Below are 16,817 nucleotides of genomic sequence, written 5' to 3'. Positions count from 1 at the left end.
TGAAATGTATATGAAGATTGACAGGCTATGCTCTATCTAATACCAAATCTCGAACCTAGCGTACCAAAACGCTCCTTGCCGCCTACAGTTGGGCTCTGCGCTGCGACTTGCGCCCCTTCTTGCACCTTCTCCAGCAGGATAGCGCCCTTCATCTGGTCTACCTTGCTGTACTTCTTGTTCCTCTGCGCGATGTCGAAGAACTCCAGGGAGTCATCTGTGCCCATCAGCGCGACTGTCTGCGTCAACTCGTCCAGGTTCTCCATCAAGATGGGGTTGTTGAGGGAGCTGACGAATTGGCTGAGGAAGGCGGTGTCGTTGGCGAGAGTTGCGACGGCGGCGGGCGAAATGCGCTTGATGTGCTGGGCGAGAGGGAGGTCGAGGATGGCGGTTGACGCGTGGGATAGAGCGTCGAAGTAGATGAACTCTTTGATCTCGGTGGGCAAGGCGAGAAGGACCGAGGACATGATGTTGGAGAGATATCTAGTCAGCTCTAACATGTACGTCGATGGTTCTGTCTCGGGCTTGGTGGCCATCCAGTCGTACTCTGCTGTCTCAATCAGGTCGTCGATCTTGCTGTTCACCAGCTCGAAGACGCGGTTTGAGGCGGTGTTCTTGGCTTTGGCGAAACGGTCGGTTGCTGCGAGAACAACAGGACCTGTTGCGGAGGGCGACGAACGCGCTTCGAAGAGGAGATCTTGCAGCTCAACGCAGGCGTTCTCGAAGTGTTCCAGGTTGGTCAAGATCTGCACAATCTGCCCAGGATACTGACTACTCAGCCTCTCGATCAAGCTTCCACAGACCTTCTCACACAATAGCTCATCCAGACTCTGCCTCAGTGTTTCGTCAATGACACTGCTCTTCTGAAAATAGTCGTCGCTGAACAGGTAGATCTGGTTGAGGAAATTCCGGATATCGATGCAGCATAGCGGATACATCTGCGAAAAGGGTAATACGCAGGGGAAGGTGAGGGGTTCGTTGGATGCCGGAGGGTTGTACCAGGATACCGAGACGACCTTATCGTACTCTTCGCTCGAGTTGATGGGCATGGGCATGTAGTCGTCCGTGTGCACAATCTCGCTGAAGTCTTCGCTAAAGCGGGCTTTGAGAAGGGAGGAGTACTTGGAGAAGAGGGTGAGGAGGAGGTCGTTCATTGCGGAGACGGAGTAGCCCCATTTCTATGGCAGTCAGTAGAGAATAGAGGAGTTGTGAGTGTGTGACGGACCTCCATAGTCAGCATGAAGAGCGCTATGCGACCCTTGATCTTCAGGAGCAGTTCATCGTTCTCAACGGTATGAAGCTGGCTCGTGATGAGGTTGATCGCGCTTTGACACATCGAGTCCCATAGCTCGTCAACCTATGCTCTTGTTAGCAGTGCTTCACGGGAATGGGCGAACGTTACCTACATCAGCCTGTGATCGTAGGTTGAGTGTTTTAGACATGGTAGCCTTCTCGATAATCGCATAACCCGCGATACTCTCCAGCAAGCTGCTCAAGTCACTACACTCCTCGTCCAGTAGATCCAGCTTGTTCGGTATGATCAAATCCTTCTGCGTCCGCCGATCTGATGCGTACTCTGCTCTAAACTGCTCGCTCTTGCCGAGCGTCTCGTTGATATGCATCGCTTCAAACAAGGGTGAGAAGTCCGTCTCGTTTCCAGCCTCCTCATTGTTCAGCACATCGAACTCGTCGGTTTCATCAGCCACAAGTTCGATTGCTGAGTTCAGTTTGAACTTCGAGAAACGTGTGTCGGCTTCGGCGCGTTCTTGATTGCGCGTTCTCCGTACGTCGGTGTAGTAAAACGAGACCTCGCCCAAAAACTGCGCCGACTCGCGGATCCGGTAAAGCCACGTGCTCAGGTCGTTCTTGACTGCCTCTCTGATCTGCTCTTGGGTTTGCGGTATAGATTTCTCAATCACATTCGCGATCTTGAATCGATTGATTTCCTTCAAATGGATCGTTTGCAACTCATCCAACGCTCTTAATGCCGCGTAGTAGTTCTTTTCCCTCAGCATATCCTGGACCGAGTTGGCAATGCGCAATACGTTCAGACACGCGTTCAGCGCTTGCGACGCTTCATCGATATTTTGGCGCACGCCTCGCGAATCAACCAGCGCCTTCTTCTGCTCGGCTAGCTTCTCGATACTCTCTTGGATCGACTCGTTCAGCTGCAGAATCTCACCACTCATCTGCACAGTCTGGTCGCGTATCCTCAGTAGTGAGTCGACCGAGCTGACGAAGTCTTGATGATTTGCATTGCATATGCGCTCAATCTCACTCTCGCGATCGTTGGCATAGCGATCGAATGTGATTTGCAGTTGATTTGAGTAGCGTGCGTCTTTCATGATGGGTATCAGCTGGTCGATGTAATCTGAGCCCACGGATGACTGGGAGATCTGTTTCTATTAGTACATACAATATGCGCACACTTATACGGGTTTATCTACTTGTTTGATGGCCACCCATAGGTCATCATCGGGGTCCACGGCTGAAGGCATGATGGAGGTCGCCTGGTTTCGGTTGTTGTGTGTGCTTGCAGAATACGTCTGTTGGAAGCGGAATAGTAGGTCACAGTGAAAGTTGCTATGTTCAGTTCTGGTCCAAAGTTGTGGATGGTGGTGCTCGTCGTCGTCGCATATGAAACGCGTACCTGGCAAGTCCGCGGAAACCGTGCTAGTGGAAATACGACCTAGCTGACTTGGCGCGGCTCGCTGACCCACTTCCCTTTTCGAGATGCCCCAGACCAGATGTTCTGCAATCCAGTCCCATCTTCTCTAAGTAGAATTGGGATGAAGAACTGGCTCATAAGACAGATGCACTGCAATAATCGTGCATAATGCTCATATAGATTCCGGACGCTGCTTAGCAAGATGAAATTTGCAATTGACCGTGTTGATCGTTATCGCGCTGTACATCGCGATATACTCCTAAAGAATGCGCCCAGGCAACAGTGAAAGAAATTCACGGCAAGGCCAGCAATCTAGATACCATATTACACTCGCCTTACTTTGCGATATGTTCAAGATGTGGTTGAGTTCGGAACATCCATCGGTCTGCCAAAGCCCAACGTGACGCGCCGCGCATGCCCCACTTTCAGGAGCGATGACGGAGTAACCCCGCCGATTTCTCTCTATTCCGATCCGGAGTCAACGCCAAAGATATAATCTCGCCCCAAACTTTTTCACATCTTGGCAATCACATTCAAATCACACATCATGGAAGCCATCACAAGTAAGTCGAGTTTACGATTGAAAGAAGACTTGTCTAATTGACGACGCAGACAAAGTACAGAACCTTATGGGCAACGTCAGCGGGGCGGCTGCTGGAGCATACAGCGGAAAGTAGGTGCTCATTTGGGATTGTTGTGGTGGAATTTGGCTAATTGGTGATAGGACCGCTCTTTTGCTCGGTGCTGGTTTCGTGTAAGTGATCTATCAACCCTCTCAATCTACAACAAACTGACAATTACAGTACACGCCCAACTGTTGACGTCCTCGCGAAGTCTGGCGTCAAGGTCACAGTCGCATGCCGTACCCTCCAGAAGGCACAGGACCTGGCTAAGGGCATTCCCAACACCAACGCCATCAGCGTACGACCATATGATCCACACATGCATAGCTCCCTGCTAACAACTCCCAGCTCGACGTCAACGATGCCGACGCCCTCGACGCCGAAGTCGCCAAGGTCGACGTTGTCATCTCCCTCATCCCCTACACATACCACGCGACGGTCATCAAGTCAGCGATCCGCAAGAAGAAGAACGTCGTCACAACCTCGTACGTCTCGCCCGCGATGATGGAGCTCGACGCTCAAGCCAAGGAGGCCGGCATCACCGTCATGAACGAGATCGGTGTCGACCCCGGTGTCGACCATCTCTCCGCCGTCCTCACCATCGACGAGGTCCACAAGGCCGGTGGCAAGATCCTCTCCTTCAAGTCATACTGCGGCGGTCTCCCCGCACCAGAGTGCTCCGACAACCCGCTCGGCTACAAGTTCTCCTGGTCGTCCCGCGGTGTACTCCTCGCGCTCAGGAACCAGGCTGCGTTCTACCAAGATGGCAAGGTCAAGTCAGTCGAGGGCCCTGAGCTCATGGCCGAAGCAAAGCCCTACTTCATCTACCCCGGCTACGCCTTCGTCGCATACCCCAACCGCGACTCTACACCCTACAAGGAGCGCTACAACATCCCCGAGTGCCAGACTATCATCCGCGGTACCCTGCGCTACCAAGGTTTCCCCGAATACATCAAGTGCCTCGTCGACATTGGCTTCCTCTCCGAAGACCCCAAGGACTTCCTCAAGGAAGGCGAGAAGCGCACTTGGCGCGACGCAACCGCCAAGATCATTGGCGCCAGCAGCGACAAGGACGAGGACCTCATCTGGGCCATTTCCTCGCGGACAAAGTTCGCCAGCACAGAAGAGAAGGACCGCATCATCACTGGTCTCCGCTGGATCGGCCTCATCTCCGACGAGCAGATCGAGGCTCGCGGTAACCCGCTTGATACCCTCTGTGCTACCCTCGAGAAGAAGATGCAGTACGAGAACGACGAGCGCGACATGGTCATGCTGCAGCACAGGTTCGAGATTGAGAACAAGGACGGCAGCAAGGCTGTTCGGACTTGCACATTGGCTGATTACGGTGATCCTAAGGGTTACTCTGCCATGGCTAAGCTTGTTGGTGTTCCTTGCGCGGTCGCTGTACAGCAAGTGCTTGATGGTACACTGAGCGAGAAGGGTATCCTGGCTCCTATGAGCCCGGAGATCTGCCGCCCGTTGATGAAGACGCTTGAGGACCAGTATGGCGTTGTGTTCAAGGAGAAGACTGTGCCTATGTAAGGTGGTCCCTGGATGCAAGAAGGAAGAAGGTATTTGATGGACATGGTAGGTATAGACAAAAGCTTATAAGCTTTGAGATGACTGAATGAACACATCAATCGCTTCCAGATGTTGACCTCGTTTGGTGAAATGGTATCTCTTCTGCTGTATCTCGTGCCTAGCTCTAGAAAGCTTTCTCTCTGCCTCTGCAAAGTAACCCATCTAGGCAATGCAAGCTCAGAGCTTCTCCATCTAGCACCCCGTATCTGTACAACCCACTCAATCCAGCCCAGCAGCCGGCGGCCTTCCACCAACAGCCTTCTTCGCCGGCGCACCACCACCGCCCATCCCACCCCCAAACATACTCCCTAGCATATCAAACATCGGGTTCCCCTGCCTCGGAATCTTAATCCCAAAATACATCTCGCCCACCTGATCCAACGCCTCCCCCCAATTCACATCCTTCAGATCCCCCGCATAGTGGCTCTTCAACTGCCTCCACAAACTCGGGTCCCCGCGCTCCACACTCAGCAACAACAGCCCCAGGAAATTGAGCAGAGGTAACGAGGGGTATACGGTGAAGTCGGAGGACTTTGTAGAGACGGGCTGCGTGGGCGGGTTCGGCGCGCGTTGCAGGGACGAGGTGAAGAGGAGGTAGTGTTTGTTCGCTGCGCGCAGGTTTCCTGTGAGGAGGTAGGGGAGGGTTCCGCGGGCAAGGTAGAGGGGTGCGGTGTGCGGGGCGTCGGAGGTGTACCAGGAGTAGTGGAGGGAGGAGAGGGTTGAGGCGGAGTCTTGGGTGCCGAGGAGGAGGTGGCGTTCTGCTTCGTAGGGTTCGAGGTCTGTGGGGAGGGGGTGTTAGTATGGTTACTTTGAATTTGGGTCGTGCGATGTGGGTAGAGTAGGGGGTGTGATGGGCGTACCTTCAGCGTATAGTCCTCCAGCGACATGGTGTATCTCTGGGTCGCCAGCGGGATAATCGCCGAATCGACTACTCCATGCTACCATCTCGCCCACGAACTTCTTCTTTGTAGGCTCATCCTTGGGGAAGGCGCGTAGCAGGCCTAGTAGCCGTCCCTTGCTCTCTGCGTCTACCTTCACCTCCCCCTTGTTATACACGTCGAGTAGGAATATGCATAGGTCGCCGCCAGATCCGCCTTGACCTGCTTGGAGAAGAGATAGCGCGCCAGAGTGTAGGATGGAGGTTGCAGATGCCCAATCGGAGGCTTTGGTGTAGCGGGATGCGATTACGCGGAGTTGTTGGTGGGCTTCGTAGAATTGGCCCTCTGCGATTCTGGGTGGGGTTAGCCATTGCGTCTTGCGTAATCATGAGGTCTGATATTACTTTTCGCGTTGTCGCGCAAGCGTCTTTTCGATCTTGGAAGCCATATCGGGTGGTTGAGGGGTCGGTGGGGTGGTGCCTTGGTGTTGCTGGAGAGCTGCTGGATCGTGTTTGGGAGCGATGACGCAGCGCTACGGGCGGCTGCTGAACCCCACATGAGCCTCGCACACGACTTTAACTCCTATCACACATTGTTGTTTGCGACACTTACTACTTAAGTCACCTTCCTAATCCCTTCTCCTTTTCTTCCTTTAACGTGCGGCGCCAATGTCATGTCGCGACGCTGCGCAAAAAGAGAAGCTTCTCTTACCCAACGTACTGAAGTTTAGAAAACCGGCAAACTTCATGTGCACAACAGGCGCAAAAACAATGAGGCTTGCGGCAACCGAGACTCGAACTCGGAGCCCAAGCAAGCTACGTATGAAGCGTGGGAAGCTTGGATTTTACCCTTAAACCATTGCCGCGGTGAAGATTATCAAATGTTGACAATTGGAAGCTTATGTACGCACAAAAGCCTTCGGAATCGAAGAGCTCGGATGATACAACTAGATAGTCACTGTTCTCCAAGCTCCCGATGGCTTCGAAGGCGTCTTGTCTTGGCCGGAGGATCGAAGTGGCGGGGCTGAGGTGGGACGAGATGGCAGGAGCGGGGTGCTGGCGCTTACCTAGGCAACCTGCAAGGACGGCTCCTGCACCGAAACAGGCACTCGCGTTGACCTCGAACGGTGTATCTAGGTTGACACCTTCTTACCACGAGATAAGATGGGGCCCAAAATACGCGGCGCGTCTTGCTTAGGCAAAGGCTTGCATGAGTGAGCAGGCTAACGGTTCAGCTCATCAGCCCTCAAGCCTGCCTAGGTAACCATTCTGCGACTCTTACTCTTTCGCAACCTCGACTTTACACGCAGTGAGAGTTACTACTACTGACAATCAATGAACTCCTCGCTGTGTCTGGTCAAAAACATTGCGATATGGTTAACGAAGCCAACGTGGCGACAGCCGCTATGGCTATAGCGATCTCAGCCTTGGTAATCGCAGCTGGCCAACTCATAGCCCAGCTCTTTTCGACGGCAGATGGGTACCGTAGATGCCAGCCTTCTGTGATAGGAGATTGGTACAAGTTGGTTGAGCTGAAGTTCAGATGGTGAGAGATCTACTCTCAAATAAGGTGACCAACTCAACGTCAGGTATGCTAAGTTCAGTAGGAGCTCGTTCCGCTACGAAGTCATCGTGACGACCCCTCACTTCGAAATGGCGACGATGTCACATTGCGGACATCGCGAGTCTTTCCTTCTCGATCAGAACAGGCCCATACCGACTTTCCCGGACCCTAAGTCGATATATTGGCGCATGCAGAAAGCACGCTATTTAGTCCCTCATTTGACATCAGCACCGCTATTGGGCACGGAAGGCTCGCGTTTGGGCACCTTCTGTAGAAGCCATTATCTGTCAAAGTCTTATGGTAAATTTCCCAGCAACTAGCCGGCTAGAGATGAAGCTCACGTGTGAATGCATACAGCCGATGACGTGCCCACTTGGATAACTCTATTGGAAGACGCTCACATTCATCAAAGAGAAACCGTCATGAACCGCTATCTGCATCAGCCACACGACATATTGCCAAACGATTTGAAGCTGATATGTATCTCAAGTAGGTCTCGGGTCTGCGTAAATTGTCAAACCTTACACTGACTTGGCGTTCCCCTCTCCGCAGGAAAGATACGTTCTTGGGACTTCATGCCACCAGATATCGTGCGACCAGTCGCGAGTACCACAGTGGGATGCTTGATCACTATGGCTCATCGATTGGGCATGGCCTGGTCAGACTTTCGGATTGACGAGGGCAAGATGCGCGCAGCTGGTAGCGGACGAAGCTTCTCCACTTCTATTGTACGCGGCATGGGGCTGGTCGTGGAATATAGCACAACTGGGCCTCACCCCTTTCCAGACCACGAATGGCGTATAAACAGTACGGCTGCAGACCAGGTACGTGATATTACATATATATCTTCCGGTTGATCTTGCGGCGATCATGCTGCGCTCATCCAAGACCATTGTCTTCTTCAAGGGCTCCTATTTGGATCAGCTGTGTGCGACGTCCCGCTACCCATAAGAGCAACCCATAGCATCGGAGTTCTCTCTGGCTGACATAGCTTAGATGGCTTGTGGAATACTTCCTATTATCGCCAGCGATAAGGGTCTGCTTCTCAGGAATAAACAAACGCCGGATGTGCCGGATCTCAGACACTCATCAGACATCATGGGAATACATGGCGATGCGAGACTAGCTTTGGAGGCAAGCATATCGTGCCAAGATCCCGCTCACAGACTTCCTGGGTTTACGGATATCATCGGCCTCTTCTGCAAATGGCCACTCATAGACAACATGGCATTGAATGCCGTCGACAATCCATTCCCATTTCCGCTGACCACAATGGGCGAGAGGCCTGAGTCACGCAACGTCTGGAGGTTTTTACTCAAAAGGCAAGAGGCACAGTTGTCAAATTGCAAACAACATGTACTTCAATTCTACGAAAGCTGGGAAGGCTTGGCACCCTGGAAATTCGAGGGGGAACACCGGATCGAAAGAACAGACACTCGAGAATTAGACTTCTTCAAGAGAGCATTCGTCGACACGACCGCGTACCTCGAACGCTCTCTAGGGGGGCTTTATGTCCCTCTTTACAGTCACGCAGTGCGTTGCCACATATCCGTCAACGTGCAAAGCTACGAACTAGCCTTGCGGAACACCGCTGCACAGCAAGATAAAGGGAGAGGTCACCCGCTTCCCACTGGTCTGGACCCCATCTTTACTGAGCGCGCTTATATTTACGCCGAGAACGTACCGAAGTTCGTTGAACAAATGGAGCAGAGCCACCATCATAATGGGAACAAGAACATTTCGTATGAAGATGTCTGGTGGACGATGATGATGCGGCTTCATGCGTGGACTATGAGTGTTAGATGGATGGATCGTGAGGGGGTTAAGATTCCGAGTGAGTACTACGATAACCCGATTCGTGTGTATATCCTGTAAGCATCGGGCGGTTCGCGTCAGAGTGTGGCATGAACTCTGCGGTGGGTGATTAGCCAAGGGGAAATGAGATTTCCAGAGAATCGCGAAGCTGCCGTTCGACTAGTCAAACCGAAGTCTTCAGCCAAGTCGAATAGCGACGGCCACGCCTAGCTCACACGACGAGTCAATGGCCGCTACAAGCCACGTATCACAAAGAGGAAAAGATCACGGAATCAGGAAAACCAAAATCATTGTGTGGTTGAGCGCCGTGCTCGAAACTTGCATTGCAGTAATGCCTAAGAGTATCTAAGAAGTGAATCATGAAAAGGTCGTCGCATCGTCATCCTTATCGAAAGACCCAGTCCCCCAAAAGATGATGACCAAGAAGAAAAAAGCCCAGTCCCAGTCCGTGAAAGCCTAAACCCCACCTCATGCCCGTGTACACCATTTTGTAATCCGCGCAGCTAACCCGTATAGCGTGCGACCAACCATCCCTAAGCAGACGGAAAAAGAAGTGAAGAGGTAGAAAGTGTAAATAAGGGTTGCCTAAGCAGAGAAGTCACGAGCGTGAGCACGCTTCTGAACGGAAGCGACAGCAGCGAGCTTAGGACCAGGCGCATCCTCAATAGTCTCGCCAGCCTGGTGCCAGTAGAGGTCCCACTGAAGGAGCTCATCGCTAGCCTTGTACAGCTCGGTTCCCTTCTTTCCAGCAGGGACCTGCTTGCTGTCATCACCGCCAGTGACCTTGATGTTGAAAGCCTGAGGCCAGAACTGGCGCTGGCTAACATCGCCGTTGTTGTGGATAGACACAACCTCAGTCCTGAGGACGTAGTTGCCGCTGGGGATCTCAGAGGGGATGGTAACCTTCTGGGTGTTTCCGTTGTCGTAGAAGATGGCGTCGGTGCCCCAGTAGCCGGTCTGGCCTTGGGCTTGGCCCGAGGAGTAGCGGCCCTTGCGGTAGTCGAGGAGGGCGCTTTGGTGGATCTTGAAGAACTCGAGCTTCGTCTTGTCGACGTTCTTGCAGTCGCCGTTGCAGGATGCCATGTAGGTGGCTGTCCAGCCGTGGTGAGAGCAGTCCCAGCCCTCCTCTCCGGAGCCGCAGCTGCCCTCGTGGTGCCAGTGGAAGGTTACGTCTTGGCCGGCGGGGGCTTCGACGGTGTATGGGGAGGGGGAGGCATCCTTGTGGGCAATGATGTCGGGGCTGATGTTTGGTTAGTACATGCAAGAAAGGGCAGAACTAGAGTTGGCATGAACGTACTGGCTCAGCTTGTCGCCGTAGATGGGCTGGTATCCCCAGCCCTGATTGGTCCACCAAGCAGGCGACTTGTTACCAGGATCCTGCTTGGAAGCCTGGCGGAAACCGGGGTAGGTCTTGCCTCCAGCCTCGAACTGCTCGACAGAGGTGTGGCCGGCCACGGTAGCGATGAGGGCAGCTACAAGAGCGCCAGTCTGGAAGATCTTGGACATAGACATGGTTGAGTTGATGTTGGTCGTAGAGATAAAGGTTTTGTGGGTATATTTGTTGGTGGGTATACCTTGTGAAGAATGTGACAAAGAATGTGAAGAAGAATGAGTGTTTTGTTGATAGCACCGGGCTACAAAATGAATGACTGGTCAATGAATGACTGAAGAGAGAGTGACTTGCTTGCTGTGAGCGTGAAGGATATCCCTCTGCAAGGGCGAGCAGCAGCCCTTAAGAATGCTCACCACCCAGCATTCCAGAAGCAGCCAAGGTGCCCGGAATGTCCAGGCCATCATTTCGGAGGCGCTTACTTTTCGCCCCGCATTTCCCGACGCCCGTGAGGGGTTTGCACGGTGGCTTCTGCTGTCTCTGACAGGCGGCCTGCTGACCAAAGAGGTGCGCCGGCGCTCAGCTGGTGGAGTGTGTGCCTGACGCTAATGTAGGTACGAAAGAACTAGTTTCTTAGTCACGAACTGGGTTCGCCCGGCGTGTAGAGGAACACACCCACTATCATTGGTAGTCATCTGCGCGCCTACGTACGGCGTAGAGATGACGAACTGTGCCCCTTCTTATTGCATAGTACTAATTCTGTCACGCAGCTGTCGGTGTCTCAGCCTGCTGTGCCATTCTCAACCTCATGTGGAGTTTGCACACGTACTTTCGTATTCCTGAGGTCTCGAAGCCCAGACATCGAAGTCTCAAGATTTTGGGTGGATCTCGGAAAACACCGAGATCAACCTCATCAGTCAAAAGAACGAATCAAAAGGCGTGATGTCATGTTGGTTTTCGTTTGTAATGACTTGGGGCAGTTTTTCTCGTGGTCGGATCGCCCCTCGGCTGCGTGTCGTGGCAGCAGGGGTGAATACGGCGCTTCCGCTGCCGCACGACGCCGCTGTTTCAGCCGCCAGAGGGCTATCGATAAACAGCCTATCGACAAGACCCATCGCTTCCCAACACATCACCGGCGCATGCGGCGAATTTTGGTTCACTCCTGCGACGAAAACGTCTGGTTGTTTGAGACAATGCCGTGCTATGTTTCAAACAACGCAGGTTGGCGAACTCTTACCGAACGGGCATTTGAAATCGTAGCAACTGATCGCTTTCCGGCCTCCCTGGTAATACGAGCGACACGCGTGAGCACTGCCGAAAACCTTGGTACTTTTCCTCCACTCTGGTCCAGATGCTGGCTCTCCGCTCAACGATCGACATGTCGCCACGAGGAGGGCCTGACCTTCCTCGTTGAGTTATGCGTCCGTCTGATCCGGAGGATTCGGATGCATGCGAGCGCATTTTGGAAGTTTACCGGCCGTGACGACTATCGGTAGGGAGTGTGCGGCGTCGACATTAGCTTACTGACGTATGGAGATTACCAAACAAGGTAGTCAAATATGGTAGTCGCACGATTAGTAACATCGCAGACGCCCATCAAGCGCCCCGCTTTGTCTACCCTTCTCCGAACACCACAGTTGGGCAAGAGCGACCTCTTGAGGTCATCTTCCATTCCTTTCGACAGTTTGACCAAGCGAACGCATGGCATGCCAGCAAAGACATAAACTCTGTGTTCACGCCTGGAATCCTGGATTGTTGTTCCAGCGTCATCTCGTGGCGCAGTCCACATGCAATTTCCTGTGTTGCTGTTGGCCAATCGTCCAAGTATGGTACAATAGTCCATCAAAAGCAACGCATTGAATTGTTCCTGGTGATCTTGAACAGCTGCGCCGCGTGCGACCTGCATCTAAATTGCTTTTCGGAAACAATCCCATGGGTATTAGCAGCGGTAACCTACCTGATCGTCCGTCGGCATGTCTCTGTTAGCGAAAACACGCACCCGGGTATTGGTTTTGTGCGAGAACTTTATTTCCAGCGTCTATCGTGCAACTGCATTGGCTTTGATCTGCACCTTGCTGCAGCATTCCAAGGCGAACGTTCATGCGCTGGGGTCGTGTTCGTGGTTGTTTACTGTGAGCTTTTGGTGGGTGCAAAGAAAGCCGAAGGTTGGAGGCACGGTGCGATGCATCTCCAGCAAGCACCTGGCAGTACGTGGTGCGTTCGTAATGTCGTCACTGTCGTTGCTGTAACAGCCTGTTTCGAGGAAGGTTGTTTGTATCATGGAGCGAACGCTAGCAGGAAACCTAAGTGCGGAAGACATCGTGGTCGACTACATACATTGACTAGCTATGCTACCTCCGCGGTCCCATGCTACGAGATCCGAGTCTGCCTTCTTTCTTTCCAACTTCACGAACCTCGAATTTTGCGTCGTGTCACCTTGATAGCGTCACCGAGGTCACGGTCCGGTACGTCGATCCCTTCGAATAGCGCTCCCATACATTGGTGCTCCACTTTCGCTGCCTTGGTGTTCATTGTCGGTATCGGCCTTACACTCACTCCGTACCGACTGAGACCGCAAGCACACAGATCGGGGGCATCTTCCGTCGTAGCTATCGCACGAACACCACGAACACGCTTCGACTTCCGTGGGGGTAGCATTTGTACTCGAGAAGACCGGCTTGGGGGTCCGCCGGGCAATACGAAGTCCCCATTGGGTGCCGTACGTAGCTGGCCCATCTGCGCGCGACTGATGGCTACCGGCGCTTTCATTTTGTTGCCCATGAAGATGATGTTGTTGCCGCCGTTCTTGTACTGGCTAGCTAGCGCATTAAGGTCCAAAGAGAATTCCTGAATACTGATGCCACTACCAGCATCCGAAGCTGCTTCGTCGATTTCAGCTGTCTCATCGTCTTGGCTGCCTGAGTGCTCGCTGGATTCGTCCTCATCCGCGGGTGTATCGTTCACTGGCTCTTTGTCGGCTGGTTCCTCGTCGACAGGCTCCTCGGCGGCTGATATCTCGCTGACTGACTCTTCACCATTTGTCTCTTCTTTCACGCTCTCTCTGGTGTTCTTCTCCTTCCCGGTCCTAGCACCAAATGCCTGCATTGCATACCAAACTGCTCTGCCCACACGAGAGTCTCTCTTGTCTTCATCACTCCAGTTTGCATAGAGATTCATGAAGCTGACAGGCCCTGGGTTCATCAACGTCATCGCAGGGTTGCAAACATCTACAAGCTTGGCCAAATGTAGATCGCCCTTCCATGTTTTGCTGCCGCTTTCCTTTGATACTGGGATCTGGATGAACTGCTTTAAAGTTTCCCAAACCGCCTCAAAGATTGGCATAGGCGTACCCATGTCTTGCGCGATAGATTCTGTCTTGAGTACAGTGATTACAGTATTAACGTTCCAGTTGTAGATGTTAGGGTCGTCTTTGAACACGGGATTCTTGCGAAATGCCGGCATAATTGTCTTCCAGATGTCTGTACAGGTAGACAACATACCGAACCAGTCGAAGTGCAGGTCGTTTTCATCCGCTAGGAGCCACTGGCGAATCTCTCCGAGCAAGGCTAAGGGCTTGCGTTGCAATTCCACGGACTTCAAGAACTCCGATGTTTCGTAAGTACCTTGGGGTAAGTTTTCTTGTCGGTCCAAGATCTTCTGCGACTCTGGCTTGCACACCAGGCTGACTAACTTCATCACCCATTCGTGGGCTTCTGCTGTTGATTTGGGTTCCGCACCCATCCGCTTCAAAAACAGTTCTCCGATCACAGTTGGGTCATCGAGTCGGCGCAGTTGCTTGTTGTCCCAGGTGTCCTTCTTTGAACGCCGATTGCTCGCCTTGTTGGCAATGGAGTAGCCGCGTCCGAGATCAATCTTCTTACCCACTTCGTCGAGAGTCTTTGGCCATTCGCCGAAGAACAGCTTGTCTTGTCGACCGTTGAGTAGATATTCCATGTCAGGCCATCGGGGCATCTCCGGGTGCAGTATCCGGCTTACCGCAACATACAGCCAGGCCATGTAAAGAATGTCGCCCGCCATCTGCTCGATTTTGGAAGCTCTGTGATTAAGCTGTAGCTGTAGTTCGTACTTCAGAAGCCCGCAGCGGATCGGATGCCTTTTCAAGACTGTCGCAAGTTAGTTTTAGCCCTCTTGTAACACCAATATGATCCAAACGTACCGTAATCCCGCTCGTCTACAGTTTTACTCAGTGGCTCATGCTTGTCCTCCTTGATCTTCTGTATGAATCTTCCCCAGCGATCACGAATCGCGTAGTCTTGATGATCGCTCAAGATATTACGCATGTTCTGATAGATCGAGGCTATCTTTTTGTCGGAATCCGCAGATCCCTTGAACGGCCGCTCGATAGGATCAATTTTGGAGAAATCCTTCGCGGCTTTACGAACGGTCTCTTTGTACTCGCGGAAAGGCGCTGCAAGCGTGCCCTCCTCTTCAAACACCGACTCAACGTCAAAGAACATCTGTACCGCTACAGTGAGCCATATAGGAATCTCTTTGAAAGTTATCATGTGTTTGATACCCCGAGCAGTCTCGTCAACGGCGAAATGAGACAGATGGGGATGACTTGCGACGTCGAAGAACTGAGCCCATTCCAGGGTCTCAAAGACCTCCAGCGCCATTTTGTCTGCGTCACTAGCGAATGACTCTCGCGTTATGTGAGATTGTCGAGTGTGAAGTGGGCCCGTCTGTGATAACAAATATACCTTTAGGCCGCTATAGACGTGCCACATGCAATATGTTTCCTGCTCGCACAAATGATCGTTTGTCTGGATTCTCATAGACGGCTTGACCAGTTTATCGACATTGTCTTTGACATCGCCGTAGTAAAAGAAATCGTGCATGCGAGCGTAAAGCAGTGCCGGAAGAGTCCAAACAGGGTAATCCTTGGCGGGGTATCCAATCATCTCCGTCAGCTTGTGTATACGGGCACTACAATGACTTAGCCTTACTTCTTGGGACGAACGAGCATCTGATCGAATTGATTCTCAGCAGATCGCACCAGATCGACGGCCGTATTGGAAAGCACTGCCGCGCGTGTGAGACCTTCACCTGTCTGCCGATATTCATCCCACTCTCGCACAATCCATGCTCGCACGTCGTAGATCTCCTCAAGAAATGTCGCGATAGCGAAGAAGAAGTCGTGCTCGAGACTCTCCTCGTCTTGCTCAATCGGGATAGGGTCGACTTTGGGCAATTGCTTCTCCTTAACTTCGGTGATGAGATCGTCCAGTGGGTCCGTCTCTTCGACCGTAAGCCCGGCGAACCTATTTTGTAGCTTGATGTTCTCAGAAACTACTGGCGTCTCTGGTATCAGAGGCTTCAGCAGTTTTGCCGCCTTTTCCAGAACGGTGATAAAGTAGGAGTGCCTGTGGTTGCTGACGTAATCGGTCGAGTGCCCTTTCTCGAACCAACTGGCCACTTTGCTCCGAGCTAAGATCACTCGGTCAAACACCTGTTGTAGCGCAGCTGGGACTTCGATCTTGGGATCAAATGAAGCAATATGTTCAGCCATCTCTACGAACTCGGAGACGCGTATGGGATATTGAGCTGGGGTCACAGGCTCCGGTGTCTTCTTGGCTGGCTTACGAGCTTTGCCTGCCTTTCCCCTCTTCCGCGGCGCCTTCTGCTGAGACTCCGGCTCGTTGATAGCTCTGATGTATCCGCATTTCCCCGATGTCCATGCAAGCCAACCAGCGATGTACTCCGTGTCGTTCTTGTAATTTCGGTACGTTAGAATTAACGATCTTCGGTTTAGTACATCACTTTCGAGTGATGGGTCCATTGCGATTGAAGAGAGTAATGTTGTTCGAGAAGCACTTCCAAGTATTCACAAAGATCACAGACAATGGCGGTTGGGTCTGCGTTGATGCAGAGTACTTGGAGAACAAACGGTGAGATGAGACGGGAAGCGGAAGGCGGCACGGATCAGGGGCGGTGGGGTAAGGTCGTCGGACTAATCCTGAAAGGGCCCTGGCGCCCCCTTCCAATGGAATCATGACGAAGGTTCCAAGACCCTGAAACTCTCCATCTTCTCCTCTGTTCTCTTCAAGCAGCATGAAATGCGCGGCACATAGTTTCGAAATGCTGTCGTTGGCCTGCCACTGCGCAGACTCGTCATGAGAAAATTCAGCTTGCGTGAAAGTTAGCGGACGCTTGGCCGGGCCTAGGTTGGAACGCGAGACGTCGGGTAGTCGAAGAGCTGCGGTGACCGACCTGCATCAACAAGACCTTATCATCATTCCATGGACGTGCAAGCCTTCGTTACACCCTTGCCGACGGGAGGCTGGGGGCAAGAATGATGCTCCAGGCCTGATCACCTAGGTAGCTTCGCAAAATGCGGGAGT

The 16,817-nt window shown here is 52.6% G+C and overlaps 5 protein-coding genes and 1 non-coding gene across 6 annotated transcripts; 1 reads left to right on the top strand and 5 right to left on the bottom strand.

The window, feature by feature from the left end:
- Positions 1 to 32: 32 nt before the first annotated feature.
- Positions 33 to 2,495, bottom strand: J4E85_005742 (uncharacterized protein; the record flags this gene model as incomplete). Its single annotated transcript, XM_051469984.1, has 4 exons — positions 33 to 1,175; positions 1,223 to 1,354; positions 1,404 to 2,393; positions 2,445 to 2,495. The coding sequence occupies 4 exons, from the start codon at positions 2,493 to 2,495 to the stop codon at positions 33 to 35; spliced, it is 2,316 nt and encodes a 771-aa protein (XP_051326815.1).
- Positions 2,496 to 3,212: 717 nt separating this feature from the next.
- LYS3 (Saccharopine dehydrogenase [NADP(+), L-glutamate-forming]) lies at positions 3,213 to 4,830 on the top strand (the record flags this gene model as incomplete). Its single annotated transcript, XM_051469983.1, has 5 exons — positions 3,213 to 3,228; positions 3,278 to 3,338; positions 3,390 to 3,419; positions 3,469 to 3,586; positions 3,637 to 4,830. 5 exons carry the CDS (start codon positions 3,213 to 3,215, stop codon positions 4,828 to 4,830), a joined length of 1,419 nt encoding a protein of 472 aa, XP_051326814.1.
- A 258-nt stretch (positions 4,831 to 5,088) lies between these two features.
- Positions 5,089 to 6,195, bottom strand: J4E85_005740 (uncharacterized protein; the record flags this gene model as incomplete). The annotated part of the gene is made up of 3 exons (XM_051469982.1): positions 5,089 to 5,648; positions 5,730 to 6,100; positions 6,152 to 6,195. 3 exons carry the CDS (start codon positions 6,193 to 6,195, stop codon positions 5,089 to 5,091), a joined length of 975 nt encoding a protein of 324 aa, XP_051326813.1.
- Positions 6,196 to 6,525: 330 nt separating this feature from the next.
- On the bottom strand, positions 6,526 to 6,612 carry J4E85_005739. The gene has a single exon. It is a non-coding gene; the product is annotated as a tRNA-Gly (tRNA).
- Positions 6,613 to 9,710: 3,098 nt separating this feature from the next.
- J4E85_005738 (uncharacterized protein) lies at positions 9,711 to 10,637 on the bottom strand (the record flags this gene model as incomplete). Its single annotated transcript, XM_051469981.1, has 2 exons — positions 9,711 to 10,365; positions 10,423 to 10,637. 2 exons carry the CDS (start codon positions 10,635 to 10,637, stop codon positions 9,711 to 9,713), a joined length of 870 nt encoding a protein of 289 aa, XP_051326812.1.
- A 2,224-nt stretch (positions 10,638 to 12,861) lies between these two features.
- Positions 12,862 to 16,255, bottom strand: J4E85_005737 (uncharacterized protein; the record flags this gene model as incomplete). Its single annotated transcript, XM_051469980.1, has 3 exons — positions 12,862 to 14,579; positions 14,633 to 15,105; positions 15,423 to 16,255. 3 exons carry the CDS (start codon positions 16,253 to 16,255, stop codon positions 12,862 to 12,864), a joined length of 3,024 nt encoding a protein of 1,007 aa, XP_051326811.1.
- Positions 16,256 to 16,817: the final 562 nt, after the last annotated feature.

This window comes from Alternaria conjuncta, assembly GCF_024043145.1.
Source record: "Alternaria conjuncta strain BMP 0040 chromosome Unknown scaffold_7, whole genome shotgun sequence".
NCBI classification, from domain to species: domain Eukaryota; kingdom Fungi; phylum Ascomycota; class Dothideomycetes; order Pleosporales; family Pleosporaceae; genus Alternaria; species Alternaria conjuncta.
The sequence above is the reverse complement of the archived record's forward strand: the minus strand, read 5'-3'. Positions and strand labels throughout refer to the sequence as shown.